At 56.5% G+C, this 16,454-nt stretch overlaps 1 protein-coding gene across 1 annotated transcript; it reads right to left on the bottom strand.

Moving 5' to 3' along the window:
• Positions 1-3,897: 3,897 nt before the first annotated feature.
• RAB11B (RAB11B, member RAS oncogene family) lies at positions 3,898-14,466 on the bottom strand. The gene is made up of 5 exons (XM_045547966.1): positions 14,276-14,466; positions 6,697-6,892; positions 5,654-5,847; positions 5,333-5,413; positions 3,898-4,796 (listed from the first exon to the last, which is right to left on the bottom strand). The coding sequence occupies exons 1-5, from the start codon at positions 14,313-14,315 to the stop codon at positions 4,651-4,653; spliced, it is 657 nt and encodes a 218-aa protein (XP_045403922.1). The 5' UTR covers positions 14,316-14,466; the 3' UTR covers positions 3,898-4,650.
• Between the last annotated feature and the right edge of the window lie 1,988 nt (positions 14,467-16,454).

Below are 16,454 nucleotides of genomic sequence, written 5' to 3'. Positions count from 1 at the left end.
GAAGTAGTTGCATATAATCTATGTACATCCTCATCTTCCTGCATACTTTGTTTTTTCCTTTTTGTTTTAGAGACAGGGTCTCACTTCATTGCCCAGGCTGGAGCGCAGTGGCATTGTCATAGCGCACTGTAGCCTTGAACTCCTGGGCTCAAGCTATCCTCCTGCCTCAGCCTCCCAAGTAGCTGGGACTACAAGTATGCACCCCTACGCTCTGCTAATTTGTAATTTTTTGTAGAGATGGGTGTCTCTCTCTGGTACCCAGTCTAGTCTGGAACTCCTGGCCTCAAGCAATCCTCCTGACTTGAGAGGAAATACATATAAAAATATATATATTTCCTAAGTATAAGCACACTTTTCCACATAATCACAGTATAACCTTCAAAATCAGGAAATGAATACAGATCCAATATTACCACATCACTCCCAGAGCCCATTCAAAGTTTCCAAAAATTCTATCCCAGGATCAAGTGTTGTATTTTGCTGTTGTGACTCTAATTTAGTCTGTTTCAGATCTGGTACATTTCCTCAGTCTTTCCTTGTCTTCATGACCTTGATACTTTTGAAAATGACAGACTCGTCATTTTGTAGAAAGTCATTCCATTTGGAGTTGTCTAGTATTTCCTTATGATTAAACATTTGTGGCAGGAACGGTAGAAGTGATATTGTATTCTCAGGATGCATACAATGTTGATTTCGTCCTCTGCTGATTATGCTAACTTGATCGAAACAGTGTCTGCCACTTTCTTCAGTATAGGTATGTTGTACTTATTAATAAGTGCTTTATGGGAAGACACTATGAAACTAATTACATATCCTGTTCTTCAACAAATTTAATATCCACTGAAGATTCTTGCCTGAATCAATTATTATTATAATGGCTGCCAAATGATGATTTTCTAATTCCATCTTGGAGCACTTCCTTACTAACTTGCTAAGAAAGATGTTCTGGGCTGGCTCGTCTTGTATTTTTCCTCGACCCAGCCCTGGGATCGACTATTTCTTCAAGGAGCCCTGGTTTCTTTTAGTGAAAAATGATATTTAGAAACGAAGATCTGGGTGCCTGGTGTACTCATTGCTACTATGAAATCATTAATTCCTGGCTTTCTCATCATAATACATATGCATATATAAGACATTTACATATCTATCTATAAAACCATGAGTAAACACCAATACCTCTAACCATGCCCTGCCTGTTATGTGAATTTTATCTCAAATTTTAAAAAAGAAAAAAACATGACACCATCGGAATGCCATCAGCAAAATTCGACTGAGAAGCTGCAATATAAAGGATGCATTTCTTTAAAAAAATTTTTCCATTTTTGTATGTTTAGATTTTTCCATAATAAATATATTTAAAAATTTTTTGGTACATTCCTCCTAGTCTTTTACCTGGGCATTTTATCCACATCTTAGAGCTTTCTGACTCATAGAAGATGTTCAATAAATATGGGGAAAGGCCTCATAACTTGGAACAGCTCTGGGTTGGGAATCTGCTTGCAACTTACTAATTGTCGGACCTTCCTTGGGTGAGTCAAATTTCTGTTCTCTGTCTATAAAATGGGGCTAGTACATTATGCCCACCGCCTACGGTTGTTGCAAATACCAGCTAATGATTTGGCAAAGATTTAACATGCTTCCTGAAAGACAGTAAATGTAGAATTGCCATATGAACCAGCAGTTCCACTTCTGGATATGTACCCAAAAGAATTGAAAGCAGGGACTCAAACAGATATTTGTACACTGATGTTCATAGTGGCATGATTCATGATAGCTAAAAGGTAGAAGTAACCCAACGGATGAATGGAGAAATGCAATGTGGTGTGTTTATGCAATGGAACATTATTCAGCCTTAAAAAGGAAGGAAATTCAAACCGGGTGTGGTGGCTCACACCTGTAATCCCAGGGCTTTGGCAAGCCAAGGTGGGAGGATCACTTGAGGCCAGGAGTTCGAGACCAGCCTGGGCAGCATAGCAAGACCCTGACTTAACAAAAAATTCAAAAATTAGCCAGGCATGGTGGTGCAAGCCTGTAGTCCCAACTACACCAGGAGGCTGAGGCAGGAGGATCGCTTGAGCCTGCGAGTTCGAGGCTGCAGTGAGTTATGATTGCACCACTGCACTCCAGCCTGGGTAACATAGCAAGACCTGTCTCACAAAAAAAAAAAAAAAGAAGAAGAAAATTCTGACATGTGCTATGACATGGATGGAACTTGAGGACATTATGCTCAGTGAAATAAGCCAGTTACAAAAGGACAAATCCTGTGTGATTCCACTCATAGGAGGTCCCTAGAGCTGTCAGATCCACAGAGACAGAAAGTAGAATGGTGGGTACTAGAAACTGGGGATGGGGTGGAGAGTTAGTGTTTCATGGGGACAGAATTTCAGTTGGGGAAGGTGAGAGAGTTCTGGAGACAGAAGGTGGTGATATTTGTACAACATTGTGAATGTGCTTAATGCCATAGAAGTGTGCACTTAGGAATGGTTAAAATGGTCCATTTTATGTTATGTATATGTCACCATAATTATAAAAGACTAAAAACAGAGCCTGGCACAGAGTGAGCATGACGTGCTTATTAAGTCACTGAAATTGGAGTAATTAAAATAGCATCACTGGCCTGTGACTCCCAAAGGGACAGACAGCATGTCAGTCTCTGCCTCCGGCCTTGGCGAATAGGGGAGGCCCCAGAAATATTTGATCTTTTGACTGTTTGAAACTCTTTGGGGTGCTTCATTGCTTCCCCAGGCTCCCCTGAAGCTTCTGTCTCCACACACCCCAGCCTGGGTCTGTGGGAAGGGACCCTGGCGTGTGCGGTGCCCTAGAGTGTGAGGTGCCTGGCTGTCCCCACGCTGCCATCATTAGCCTTGGCCCTCACACACCCTGGCTCCCTCCAACTCCCATCTCAACAGCCCCTGGGCTCAGAGCTCCTCTGGAGTGGCTGTGTCTGGCAGTGCCTGTCCCTCCAGGCAGGGAACCAGAGCCCAGGATCAGGAGGGAGCCAGCCCTCCTCTCCTCCGGCCTCCAGGTACCCAAGGCGAGAATGGCCTCTTTAGCCATAGGCTAAAGCTGGAGCTTCCGGGACAGCGGCTGGTTGCACCCACCGGGTCAGGAGGTCACCTGGGGCAAAGTGGAGGGCCTGGCCTCCTCACCAGCGTAGCCCCGTGCACATGGAGAAGCTGGATCCTGGGGAGGGCACAGGAATCCCAGGCCACCCACTTTGCCCGTCATGGGCGTTCCCCCACTGGGCCTTCCTCTAGTGACAGTCTAGAGCTAGCATCCTCTGGGCAAGGCCCCCCTTGCCAGGACCCCAGGGGAGCAGGTGGCCTTAAGAAGGGGTCGGAGGTGAGGTGTGCTGAGCACAGCACACGGCCCCCACCTCCACCAGGGGGCGCACCGGCCGGCTGGGCTGCCCGTCCCAGGGCCAGGGAGTTAAAGGTCAAGGACACTCTCTCGGGCCACACCCCCAGCTGTCCCTCCCTCCCTACCACCCCACCCCACCTCGCCCAAGGACCCCGGTGGCCATGCGGTGACATGTGGAAAGCCTGCTGGTCAGCTCGGGGGCGGGTCTCCGTGTTGCCCTGGGCCAGTGCTGGAGCCCAAAGCCCCCCAGGGCTCCAGCCTGGTCTTCTAGCTCCCCGTGGGGCTGGGACTGGACGGGTAGGGGAGGTGGGAGTGGGGGGGGCCCAGCCTGCATTGGGGAACATGCACAGAGGGGCCTTGGTTCAGGAGTGGCCGCCTGGCGGAGAGAAAGAAGACAGAGGCGCAGTGGCAGATTTCTGTACAGGAAGTCGGATTATACATTTTAGTAACGGGCCAGAGAAACGAGGCAGGGTGGGCTGGGGGGGGCAAAACAGTGCGGGGGGGGCACAGGGAGAATAAGAGATCCGAGAGCTGGGGTTTGGCGTAAATCTTACAAAGTGTATAAAGTATCTGTGTTTCTCTACAATAACAAAAACCAAAGGCTACAAGAGCGGTTGTATATACAAAACACGGAGATATTGCTTCACTTGCAAACAGGTTCCAGACCAGACGGGAGACAAGACAGAAGGGGGCTGACGGGGAGGGCCAAGGGGGCGCGCTGCGTGCAAGAGGAGGGCAAGACGGGAACAGGCTTCTCCCAGCGACAATCTGCAGGCGGAGCTGGGGTCGCGCACGCACAGAGGTGGGCGGCCAGTGCGTGGGCAGGTGCCCGCAGCCAAGAGGGTCTGCCTGTCCGGGCTCTTCGGGCTTCAGCCCCGAGTGGGGTTCTGGGTGGGGGCGACCGGCCAGTGTGGCCAGCTGGCCAGACAGGGAGGAAGGCAATCGTTCCTTGGAGTCTGCCGAGGAAAAGAGGAGAAGCCGGCTCCATCTGCCCGTCCTCCTTGTCTCCGGCCGGGCTTGTCCAACTTGCTGCCCTTCCTAGCCTGCCAAGATGCCGGCGGGGACCCGAGCTGAGTGGGTACAGCGAGCTGGGGCTTCCAGCTTTCCCCGGGCAGGACAGGAGGTGCCACTGACTCCTGCTTTTCCTGGGCCCTAGCCCTGACGCGAGGAGCTCACTGGGAGGGCGGGAGCGAGCCGGTCACAGAGGGACAGTGGGGAGGGGCCGGGAGGACACCGTGGTGGGGGCAGGCGGAGGACGAGCACGCACGCTGGGACCGAGGCGCGGGGCAGTCACAGGTTCTGGCAGCACTGCAGCTTGTTGGGTTTCTGTCCGTCGGTGGTAGGCGGCACGCTAATGTCCACCACGTTGTTGCCAGGGGACTCGTCGTGGGCTGCGCGGTCCGCGATCTGCTTCTGTGACACGATGCGGTAGATCTCTGCAAGAGGGGGAGGGGGATGCCAGGTGAGCAAGCCGCATGCCCTGCCGGCCCGCGGTGACCACCTCCCTGCAGGTCTCCAGAGCTTCCCCAAAGCCCCCCACCATGCCCCATGTACATATCAGAGACAAGGACAGGGGCTGGGCTCCAGGGGCTGCCACCCACTTGCCCAGTAAGGGCAGGACCCACATCTGGTCACAGCCAGCCTGGCCTCTTGTTCCCCAAGAGCAGAGGCCCCCTCCTCCCTCAGAAGTGAACTCCCGGAAGCCAGGCCAAGGGGCTCTGGGCCGCTGTGGCACCTGCCTCCCCTGCTGGCCCTGATGGCTTTTTGGTCTCGGGGCCGAGGCTGGGCCCACCCACAGGAGCTGGGGAGAGAGGGTCTCTGTATCCCGTGTGCTAGCAAGGCCTGGATCTGGCCTGACCCCAGGGAGCATGCCATGTCCAGCCTTGGCAGGTTTAACAAGTGAAGGTTCTGGAGCTGCACTACCCCCTGCGAGGCGGGCACCCTCCCAGGCCCAGCCAGGCCCTGTGGCCACCTGTGAGGATGTTCTTGAACGCTTCCTCTACGTTGGTGGAATCCAAGGCTGAGGTCTCAATGAAGGACAAGTTGTTCTTTTCTGGAACAGAGAATACCGCCCAGTTGAGCAGGGAGGTGTCTGGTGTCTGGCTCCCACCTTCTGTCTTGGGGATCCCACCTGCCCGCTCGCCTGGCTCAAGACACCAATGGCCAGTCTTCAGGGAAGGGAGGCTGGTGCTGCAGCCAGGGGCCCCGACACTGTGAGGGGACCTCCTGCTCCCCACACACATCTGTGATGCTTCGGTCTCCATTCTGCCCTTGGAGGCCCGGCCGGACTCACCTGCGAAGGCGCGGGCCTCGTCGGTGGGCACAGCCCGCAGGTGGCGCAGGTCGCTCTTATTGCCCACCAGCATGATGACAATGTTGCTGTCCGCATGGTCCCGCAGCTCCTTCAGCCAGCGCTCCACGTTCTCATAGGTCAGGTGCTTGGCGATGTCGTACACTAGCAGGGCACCCACTGCGCCGCGGTAGTACCTGTGGGGCAGGGTCCTGTGAGCCACTCTGGGCCTGGATGCCCTCTGGGGCCACGGGCAGCAGTGGCCTCACGGGAACGCGGCACACGTCATGCAGAGCCCAGCCAAGGGGCAGCCATCGTGGCCTTAGGAGAGGGACACGTGTCCAGAGGCCCCAGCTCTACTCCCTGCCTCCAGCTTGGGAATGTGGGGGCCTGAGAGGGAGCTGGGGGCCTCAGGGTAGAAGACACCATGAGGTCACCAAAAAAAGGGGGAGAAGGAAACAGCAGGTGTGCAGAGAAAAGGCCACTGCTGGGCAGAGCACCGATGGCCCCTGTGCAGGGCCAGGCACAGACCACCAAGGAGATAGGTGGACACACACCTGCCAGAGCGCTGAAGGAGACAGGGAGGGAGTGCAGAGGACAGCAAGGTGGTGGAGTGACGTGGTAGGGAATGGCCATGGGTTGGGAGGGGTTCAGGAAGCAGTAGCCCAAGTGGGTTCTGATGGCTGGGAGGCCCAGAGAGGCACAGGGACGAGGCCAGGGTGGGAGGACAGGATCAGTGTGGACGAGGTGTGAGTCGCAGCTCAAAGGGGAGCAGAGGGAGGAGGAAGGCTGGGGAGGTGGCCAGGCAGGGCCCTCGCTGCACTCCCGACACCCAGTAACACCCCAGTGCTCCAGTGTGGCCAGGGCTGGGCGCTGCTCTGCCTGAGGGTCCCACAGCTCCTGGGGGCCTCTGAAGGTGGGGGCTGGGCATTGCTCTACCCTCCACTCCCATGCTCTTGCCTCATCCTGCCCAACTCCTACACATCCTTCCAAGCCCCCATGCCCATGCCCCTCACTTGGCAGGGCCCCAGCCGCCCGACACGCACGCGGAAGTGATGGCGCGGTAGCGCTCCTGGCCAGCTGTGTCCCAGATCTGCGCCTTGATGGTCTTGCCGTCCACCTGGATGCTGCGGGTGGCGAACTCCACGCCGATGGTGCTCTTGCTCTCCAGGTTGAACTCGTTGCGGGTGAAGCGAGACAGCAGGTTGCTCTTGCCCACGCCCGAGTCCCCGATGAGCACCACTTGAGGGGGTACAGAGGGGTGGGGAGGGTCTATGAGTCCCCATGCACCGCCCATGTCCACCCACAGAAGCTTCCAGGTGGTTCCCTGGGCGAATGACACAGAGGAGCCCATGGGCACTGTGTTAAGCGGTGCAGAAGTGAAACAGCCACTGTGGATGGCACAACACCCCTGCCTGTCTCTGGTCCTCAGAGCAGGGCTGCCTCTGCTGGGGCAAGGGACCTAGGCACCCCAGCAGGCGGTGGCTTGAGATGCATCTGCCCCTGAGCCTCCACCTGCAGCCTGGTGGCTGGGCAGCCGGGTGCAGCCCAAGAAAACTCCAGAGCTGGGTGACCTTGGGCAAGTCACTTAACCTCTCTGGGCCACCTTTTCCAAATGTGTGAACAGGAAGGCAGTAATAGCAGCTGTCTCAGGAGGAAGCTGAGAGCACACATGGTCATGACCCAGCCAGCACATGGTGACCCAGCCGGCACACAGCACACAGACAGGCACACAAGTGAGCAGCTGTCATTATTATAATTGAGGTTTTGGCCAGAGCTTGGGAAGGGTCAGTGTTCCTCCCACTTCTCACCTATGAGGATCTGTTTCTGGAGCTTTAAGTGACAGGAAATGAGGAGCCTCCCCACCCCATGCCCTCAACCCTCCAGCCAAACCCATATTCAGCTCCAGCAGCCTGTTCAGCGACCTACAAGAATGTACCCCCTGGGGCATGGAAGGGACAGAGCCAGCGGCCAACTCCCACCACAAGGGGAGGTCACACAGCTGTGCGTGTGTGCATCCTCACAGGGATCAGGCACAGTGTGTGCTGTCACCCTGGGCCCCTGCCTGAGAGCTGGCCTCGATGCCGGGGGAGGGATGGTCTCCACCCAGCCCAGCCCAGCCCAGCCCAGCCAGATGAAAAGCCCCACCTAGAAGGGCAGTCAGGGTGAGGGGCTAGGGAGGAGACAAGAGACTGTGGGCAACAGCCCCTCTGACAGCCATTGGGAACAGGAGCCCTCTGAGCAGAGTAGGCACGGGCTGGGCAGGCTGGGGGGACGTCCCTCCCTCCCTCCCCCGTAAAGCATTTCCTGCCCCAGCCTCGAAAGCACCGCCTCTAGGGTCCCAACTGCCCAGGCTCTGGAGTGAGGCCATGTGACATCACCCAGGAGGGGCCTGGACCCAGAGCATCCCACGCAGGGGAGATCAGTGTGTGCACATGCGTGTATGCATGTATCCAAGTGCATGTGGTGCAGATGAAACTACAGGTAGCGGCCAACCAGATGCCCCAGCCAGACGTGCCATGGAACCCCAGCAGGTCTGCCTGGTGGCTTGGTCACCCATGGCCCCGAGGAAGGGGTATCCACTGAGCCTGGGGAGAGATGGGCGGGGCTGGCCCTTCTGGGACTGGGGAGGTGCAGGCTGGTGGGCTGAGCCCTGACTGACACAGAGGACCCCGGACCCCCAGGAGTCCTGCCCCATGGAGGGAGCAGGGCCAGGGCCCACCAGGCCACCCTCCACTCGGCCACACTGAGCTGCCGTGCTGACGGGCTCAGCATTCTCCCTTTAGAAAAGATTCACATCCCAGAGCTGATCCCGGAGAAAGGGGGTGGAGGGGTGCCCCGGGAGCTGGTGTTTCTGTTTCCTGATCCACGTGTGGGTTACACAGGTGAGCTCAGGTGGTAAAAACTCACTGAACCATATGCTTACATGGAGTGTTCTTTCCTGTCCGAATGCAACTCCTTGGGGGAAAGTTGTCGGTGTGCCTAGACTTCTTATCTCCTTCACTACTCCCACCTCAGTCCAGGCCACCATCATCTCTGTATGGGTTCCGTGCCAGCCTCCTACCTGAGGTCCCTGCATTCACTCTCATCCCCAACCAAAAGCCTGTCCTCCCCACGGCAGCCAGAGGGCGCCTGTGAGCACCTAAGTCAGGTCTGGTCCCTTCTCTGCCCAGAGCCCTCCATGGCTCCCACTTTGCTTGGGGAAAAGCCCAAGTCCTCCCCACAGCCCACAAGGCCCTGCGCCACCTGCCCTGGCATCTCCCTGCGATCCCTGCCTCCCTCTCTCCCCCAGTTCCCTCTGCTCCAGCCACATGCGCCTTGGGGCCTTTGCATGGGCTGTGCCTCTGCCTCGAGCCCCCTTCCCCAGGCACCCGCTTGGCTCCTCCCTCATCTCCTTTGTAGGACTCCTCAGATGCCACTTGGCCAAGGAGGCCCTTGCTGTCCCCCAATCTTCCTTGTTCCCCAGCCTGGCTTTCCCTCCACCAACTTTTGCCACCCTCTCGCTTGCCAGGTTTCACTTATGTGTTTTCTTGCCAGTCTGCCCCAAGGGCAGGAATCAGGCCCTGGCACAGTGCCGGGCACCCAGTAAGCACCGGATGAATGTCTGTCAAATGAGCAAACACCAAAGCAGCTGGCAAAGCCTCCCAGGCTTACCCCAGAGATACACACATACCCCTGGAGGGTGCTCAGGTCACCACTCCTGGGCCACAGGGGAGGGCAGATCAGGCAGCCCCCCCCCGGCCCAGCACCCCCTCCAGCTGGCTGCTTTAGAGCCAAGTACAACAAGAACAAGAACACAAAGAACACTTAATGAGTCTGTGCTGAGGAAGTTCTTGGTGCATCACTTCGTGGAAGCCTCACGCAGCCCATTTTACAGATGAGCAAACTGAGGCTCAGATGGGGAATGAGCAGCCCAAGGCACACAGGGTGGGAAGGCAGAGAAGGGGTCTGAGCCCCTGTATATTTGCCAGCTCACCCCCACTTCCCAACTGTGCCCGTCAAGCAAGCAGTGACTTGTCCAGGGCCACACGTGCGTGGGAAGTCCTTCAGGCAGGATTTAAACCCAGGTCTTCTGGGTCCAGGGCCTAAGCTCTTTCTCTGCCAACTCACCACCTCACCCGCTGTCCTCCCCCACCCCTCAGCATGTGGCTTGGGGGTCTTGGTTCCACCTCATAGAGGACATTGGGGTCCTGGGCACCCCAGCCTGGCAGCCTCCCCAGCTCCGATAGCACCCTGTCCCCCTGGGGCAGCCAGCAAACTCCTGCTCATCCTTCAAGACCCCCTTGGCTCAGGCCCCTCTGCTTCCTGCAGACCACCACCTGGCGGGCCTATGAGACCTGTGACGGCAGGGTGGGCATTCTCTGACGACACTGTGGGTACCCACCAGACCGGCAAGTTGACTTCAGAGAAAGACAAGAGATGGAGTGAGCATGGGCGTGTGCCCAGGGCCAGGCTGGACTGACAGTGGGGACACCGCCCATACCACCAACCTGTCACCTCCTTCCCACAGCAGCTACAGGAGCCTGGCCACAGCCGGAGGGGGGCGGGTTGCTGAGTCCTCAGGTACAACACAGGACACTTGGGCCCTGCCTGGGTCTCCCACCACCCTCACTCCCTTCTCAGCTGTGTACCAGTTGTACAGCCTTGGGGACCCCTTGGCCCCATCAGTTGTGTCCTGGCCTGGCCAAGAATCTCCTCAGGACCTGGGCCAGGCCCAGTCCTAAGTGCTTAGCAGGCCTCAGTTTACCACGTTCTCAGGGACGCCTTTGGGACACACGTAAATATTGTTATTCCCACAGAAGAGATGGGGACACTCCACCCAGTGTGACCAAGTCCCTGGCCCACTGGGTGCGATGAGTGGAGGCTGTCGCCCAGGAGGACCGCAGGAAGGCTGCGCTGCCTGGGCAGTCCCTGGCACAGGGCGTCCAATGCAGACAGGTGGCCCCACATCCAGGCTGGGCATGAACACGGCATTGTCGAGGGCACAGAAAACAGTCTGTTGTCTTGAGGAAATAAAGGGCCCTTCAGGACACAGCTCCCAGCATTTCCACAGAAGTTGGTGGCTTCGCTGGCCAGGAAATGACCCCCTAGACACGCCACTTGGCTCGCAGAGCAGGCAAGCCCAGTTGTCAAAAACAAAAGGCTGGCACCTCTCAGAGCTCCAGGTACTCTGGCCTGCCCATGACAGTGTGGTGCCCCCAGGGCCTGGATCCTAGCGCTGAGGCGGACTGAGTGGCCATTCAGGGGGCTGTGCCCCCAATTCAGGCAGCACCAGGACCCCTCATTCTAAATGGGGAAGGTGGTACGTTTGGGTCCCCCAACAGCAACTAAACAATAGGCCAGGCGAGGCCTACCCAGGCAAGAGGGCTGGGAGCTGCCTGGGAAGCTGGCCCATTCCCAGGGGACCAGCAGCCACTCTCTCTTTGGGCAGGGGTGGACACACCCAGAGGACAGGGCCTGGGGCCACCACAGCCAGTTTCCCACATAAGCCATGGGCCAGGGGCTCCAGGGAAGTGGGAAGGGCCCTGGGAAGGCCTCAGTGACCCCTGGGGACATAGCTGCTCCCAATTCGGACCCATAGCACAGTGTGCATCTGAGGAAAAGTCAGGGGCATCCCCGGGATCTATGGGCAGGTTGGGAAAATGGCATGGCAAAAAGGATAGAATGTTAGGATAAATGCAAGGATCTATAATTAGGCACAAATAAACAATCGCACTCCCATGGGAGGTGGAGACTGTTCAGGGAGAAAAACAAACATCGTTCAGGGGACTGCCCAGGGGAGCTGCTAGCCTTGGCCGCTGAGGTCAAGGGAGCCAACAGGAGTGGCCACCAAAAAAACAAGGCAGTGGCAAGAGGGTGGCACAGGGAGGCAGCCAGTGTCCCAAGTAAAGTGGTGTGGCCCCTCCATGCCAAGGGAAGGTGACTAAAGCCTGGGGCAAGGAGACAGGTGGAAGAGCAGGGTGGGCAGGCTTGGCACAGGGTGGGGCGGGAGGATGGCTGTCCTCTCGACTCCTGGGGGGCTCCCCACAGGTGGCCTGGCCGGAGAGCAACATGGTGACAAAGTTGGCCCCTCGTCAACACTTCTGGTACAGTTGTGACTTGGATGTCTCTCCAACGGCAGCCCATCACCCTTGTTGGGCAAGGGTGGACAGGCCCAGGCCGGAACCTCTGCAGGCCCTGGGGTCAGCACATCTGTGTTTCCGAAGTTGCATTTCCACATTCGTGTTTCCATTAACCCATGACATTATGGCAAGCGACGTGACGCTAGGGGCCTGCCTGCCACCTCCCTTCCTTCCTTCCTTCTTAATTTGCCAGAGCCATAGGCAGCGTCCTTTTCCTATATAATAGGATGAAAATCTGAACGGATTTAAAGACAAATATTGAGAGAACAGAGGGGTCCTCCGATGAGGTCTACATTGTGAAGGTCACACACATCAGCCGACCAGTTGGGGAAACGCTGACCTTGTGGATGAGACTTTTGCTACCAAAAAGCTCGAGAAGGTCAGCAGGGCACCCGTTCCACCCAGGGAAAGGAGGCCAGGCAGGGAGGGCAGTGGGGCAGGCGGGCGCCCCCGCCCCATGCCAGCTGCCCTAGAAGCCAGATCCGTGTTTCCAGGAAGCGTTGCCTAGAGATGAGTCTCAGGAACCGCATGGCCTCGCTGCTGCCCCTGACCCAGTAACTGTCCTTCTGGGAACACACTTCAAGGAAATAACCCAAAGGCCAAAAGGATGACTCGGGCAAACACTCGAAGGTGGAGCATTTATAACAAGCGAAAATAACAAGCAGGGAATGACCACAGAAACCTAGATGTGGCCCTTGGGAGAAATGCACCCTGCCCTGGCAGTGCCACCTCTGGGTAGGTGCCCAGCCACAACCTGGGAGCAGCTGCCCCAGGGTGGAGTGACTGGACTGGCTGCAACAGGACCAAAATCTGCTCCCCCTGTCACCAGAGGGGACCGTTCCGATCTCCAGTCCCCAAAACCTTTCCAAAGCTTCCCTTGGCCACTAGGGTGAGACCTTGGGCCCGACATCTGCCAACCACACAGCTGCACCTGTGTCGACATTATAAACCTGCATGCAGCTGCCAGAGTCCACAGTGTGGTGGGATGACTCTAAGCCTTTGCAGAGGCACTCCCTCTCCCTCTACCTGGAAACCTTTTCCCACACGGATAGCCCAGGTAGGCAGACCTCTGCCCCACTCTCCACAACCCCAAGATGCCAGATGATATCACAGACTCAAGGATCATCCAAGGCCAGCTCTGGACACAGAGGTCACTCCCAGGGATGGCCAGCTCTCTCAATGAGGTGAAGACGTCAACAGCTGGCATAGGAGGCAGACCCTCCCAGAGCAAGCAGCAGAGGGAAAAGGGACCTCGCGTGGGCCCAGGCGTTAGCTCCCAAGAGTTGCTATTGTCAGGCAGGGAGCCCAGCATGGACAGCACAGGGCTTGGCCAAAGCCCAGCTTGGCACAGAGGTGCTGTGACGCCAGTGACCCCTAAACTAGCCCAGCTGAGAAACAAGGGACTCCAGAAACGTGCAGGGAGGCTCCCCAGCTTGAGGGGCAGGGTGAAGAAGCTTCCCAACTGGCCCCAAATCAGCAACAGCTGCCTGATCTGCCTAGGTCTTACTTAATGTTCCTAGAACCCTCAGTCCCTTGGGTGGGGAAGATCCTCCAACAGGATGCCTGGCCATATGCACGCATGTGTTGTGGGGAGGTGATCTGACAACCCCAAGTCCCAGATCCTGGCGGCAAGCCCCCAAGACCCACGTCCAAAGTGGTAAGGTCCACAGCTGGCCTGGGCTCAATCCTGCTCCAACACCTATCAACTATGTCCTTGTTTCTCTGGGTCTCAACATCCCAGTCTGTAAAAAGACAGGCTGGACCATATCGACCTCCCAGGGATGCGGACAGGATTTAAATGAGTTCTCGCAGTTAAAGTGCTCAGAAAAGTGCAGGTACTGGGTTAGTACTATTAAGAGTTCTAAAGGTTAAGAGACACAATTGTTGCACCCCCACAGGAGCCCCTCCACGCAATTCCAGGTCCGCACCCCAATCCAAAGCTTCCCTCCAAAACACACCTCGCTCCCCAACCTCGACCCAGGTACCACTGCCCGTCCCGCCTTCCCCTCCCAGGCTCCGCCTCCAGACGCGCTGCACCCAATCGAGCCAGGCTTCATGGAGCCCCACCCCGATCCGTCAGGCCCAACCCACTTACTGGACACACCCACTAGTTCTGGCCCCGCCTCCAACGGCCCCGCCCCCACGCCGAATAGCGCTTTCGACCCACCCCGACCCGCCAAATCCAGGGGAAGCCCCGCCCCCTCTCGAGGCCCCGCCCCAACGGCCTCGCCCACAACTCCAGGCCCCACCCCCTCTGGTCCCCGGCCCCGCCCCGGCGCATCTTGGGCCCCCAAGCCTCTCTGGGCCACCAGCTCCGCATGGCCGCACACCCCGGCCCGAAGCTGAAGAAGCCCGGCCTGGGTCGGCCTTCCCGGCTGCCTTACTCGCCGGTACCCAAGCCCCGGGCTCCGGCCTAGGCCTAGCAGCCTGGAGCGCAGCCTTGGCCCGCCATCCCGCCGACTCGCCGCCGCGCCCTGGCCTGTCTATGCCCCACTCGCCGCACCTTTGAATAGGTAGTCATACTCGTCGTCCCGGGTCCCCATTGTCCTGGCGCTTCCGGCGGGATCGGCGACTCCGCAGCCCCACCACAAATACCCGACGGGGGCGGAGCCGGCGCCGCGCAGAGCGGCGGCTAGATGGCCAATCAAAGAGGGGTGGATTAGCGACTGGCGTCCAACACAGCCAATCAGAGCTAGAAGCGGAGCTCCAGGGGAGGGCGCTGCCTGGTATCCACCCTCCTCGCCCTCGGTGTCCTGGAGAAAGGCGGAAGGAATGCGGACCTTTCTGAAGTGACGGCCGCGCCAGCCTATCAGAGACGAGCTCAGGAAGGCGGGGCGGAAGACTGGAGCAATGGAACAGATTGACAAATCAAGTAGCCAATGGAGAGGCTTCATTCAGACCCGACCCAAGTGTCCAAGGACCTGTCCGGGAAGGGAAATGAGGCTTCCTCCAGGTGATGCTACGCTACTAAACGTCCCGATGACGTCATAGGTCAGTGCTTGCAGCTCTGGCCTCTCTCCGCGGCCCATAAATGACCGTTTCCGGGGGCCTCTGTGCGGGGGTTTTTTTTGTCTAGGTTGCAGTTTCCATCCTTACATTGGTGACAAGTTACATTTGCCTTCTGTGCCTTAGTTTCCCCCTCTCTAAACAGGGAGGGAGCCCACCTCAAGGAATCTTTTGCGACTACCTAGATCCTTTCCTTGAACACATACCAAATCGACCTGCCACTTTCTGCCATTAAGTCTTTATTTAACAAATATTTATAAATCCTTGTTGGGCACCAGGCGCTCTCCAATATGACCTCCCGCCCCTCGTTGTCTCTGAACTCTATTTTATCACCCCCTGGCATAGGATTTATCACTATCTGACATTAATGGTTGTGTTTATTTTATGTATTTAAAGTATATAACGTGCTGTGTTTTTGTTTTTGTTTTTGTTTTTTTAGAGACAGGGTCTCTCTGCGTCACCCAGGCTGGAGTGTAGTGGCATCATCATAGCTCCCTGCAGCTTCCTATTCCTGGACTCAGTTGATGCTCCTGCCTCAGCCTCCTGGGGAGCTGGGACTACAAGCATGTGCCACCATGCCGGGCTAATTTATTTATTTCCAAACGCCTGACCTCGTGTGATCCTTCCACCTAGGCCTCCCAAAGTGCTAGGATTACAGGTGTGAACCGCCAGGCCCAGACAGATTTGACTATCTTATATTTATCTCTCCTGATTTCTGGGAAGGTTAGATAAACAACTTAGTTTCGGTTTGATGACCTGGAACTTTAGCATGAGTAACTCCCTGTTGGTTTGATGTGTTGGGGCCTAGTGCAGGAGCTCAGTTCAAAATAATGGGCCCCTATAATTTGTGTGTAACACATCCCATACACAAATTCGACTCTTCCCATATCCACTCTTCCTCCTGTGTCTCCGTCCCTCTCTCCCGGCTGTCAAAACCGGAGGTGATGGACTCCCCTCTTCGCATCTTCTTCTCCTCTCCGCCTCCCTCCCTCCACCACCCAAAAGTGCCTCCTCCCTCCTACATTTCTCCTTATTCTGAGCACTTCTTACCCCCTCCATATCTGCCACCTGATCCTGGTCCCCTTCCTCACTGCCTGAACTCGTGCAGCTGCTTTGCCCACAGCAGTCTGAAGGAGTTTCTAAAAACATTAAGTCAAGGCTGGGCACAGTGCCTCACGCCTGTAATCCTAACACTCTGAGAGGCTGAGGAGGGAGGATTGCTTGAGCTCAGAAGTTTGAGACCAGCCTGAGCAAAAGCAAGACCCCCATCTCTACTAAAAATAGCCAGGTGTCATGGCGCACACCTGTAGTCCCAGCTACTTGGGAGGCTGAAGCAGGAGGATCCCTTGAGCCTGGGAGTTGGAGGTTGCAGTAAGCTAAGATGATGCCAGTGCACTCTACCCAGGGCAACAGAGTGAGACCCTGTCTCAAAAAAAAAAAGGAAAGAAAGAAACATTGAGTCAGATCACATTACTCCCCTGTTTAAAAACTTTTTAGGAGGCAGGAAAGCATCCTGGAGGAAGTGGTATTTGCACCAGGTCCTGAAAGATGAAGAGTGGACCATGGGAGGGGGAGGAAGTGGAGGGAGCAGCGTTTCAAAGGCACAGAATAGCAAATGAGAGAGACTCAGCAGGGTAGGAGCAGTCAGGAGGCCATGGTGGGTGGAGAGTGGGGCT

This window comes from Lemur catta, chromosome 1, assembly GCF_020740605.2.
Source record: "Lemur catta isolate mLemCat1 chromosome 1, mLemCat1.pri, whole genome shotgun sequence".
Taxonomy (NCBI): Eukaryota; Metazoa; Chordata; class Mammalia; order Primates; family Lemuridae; genus Lemur; species Lemur catta.
This window is presented reverse-complemented; position numbering and strand designations above follow the sequence as displayed.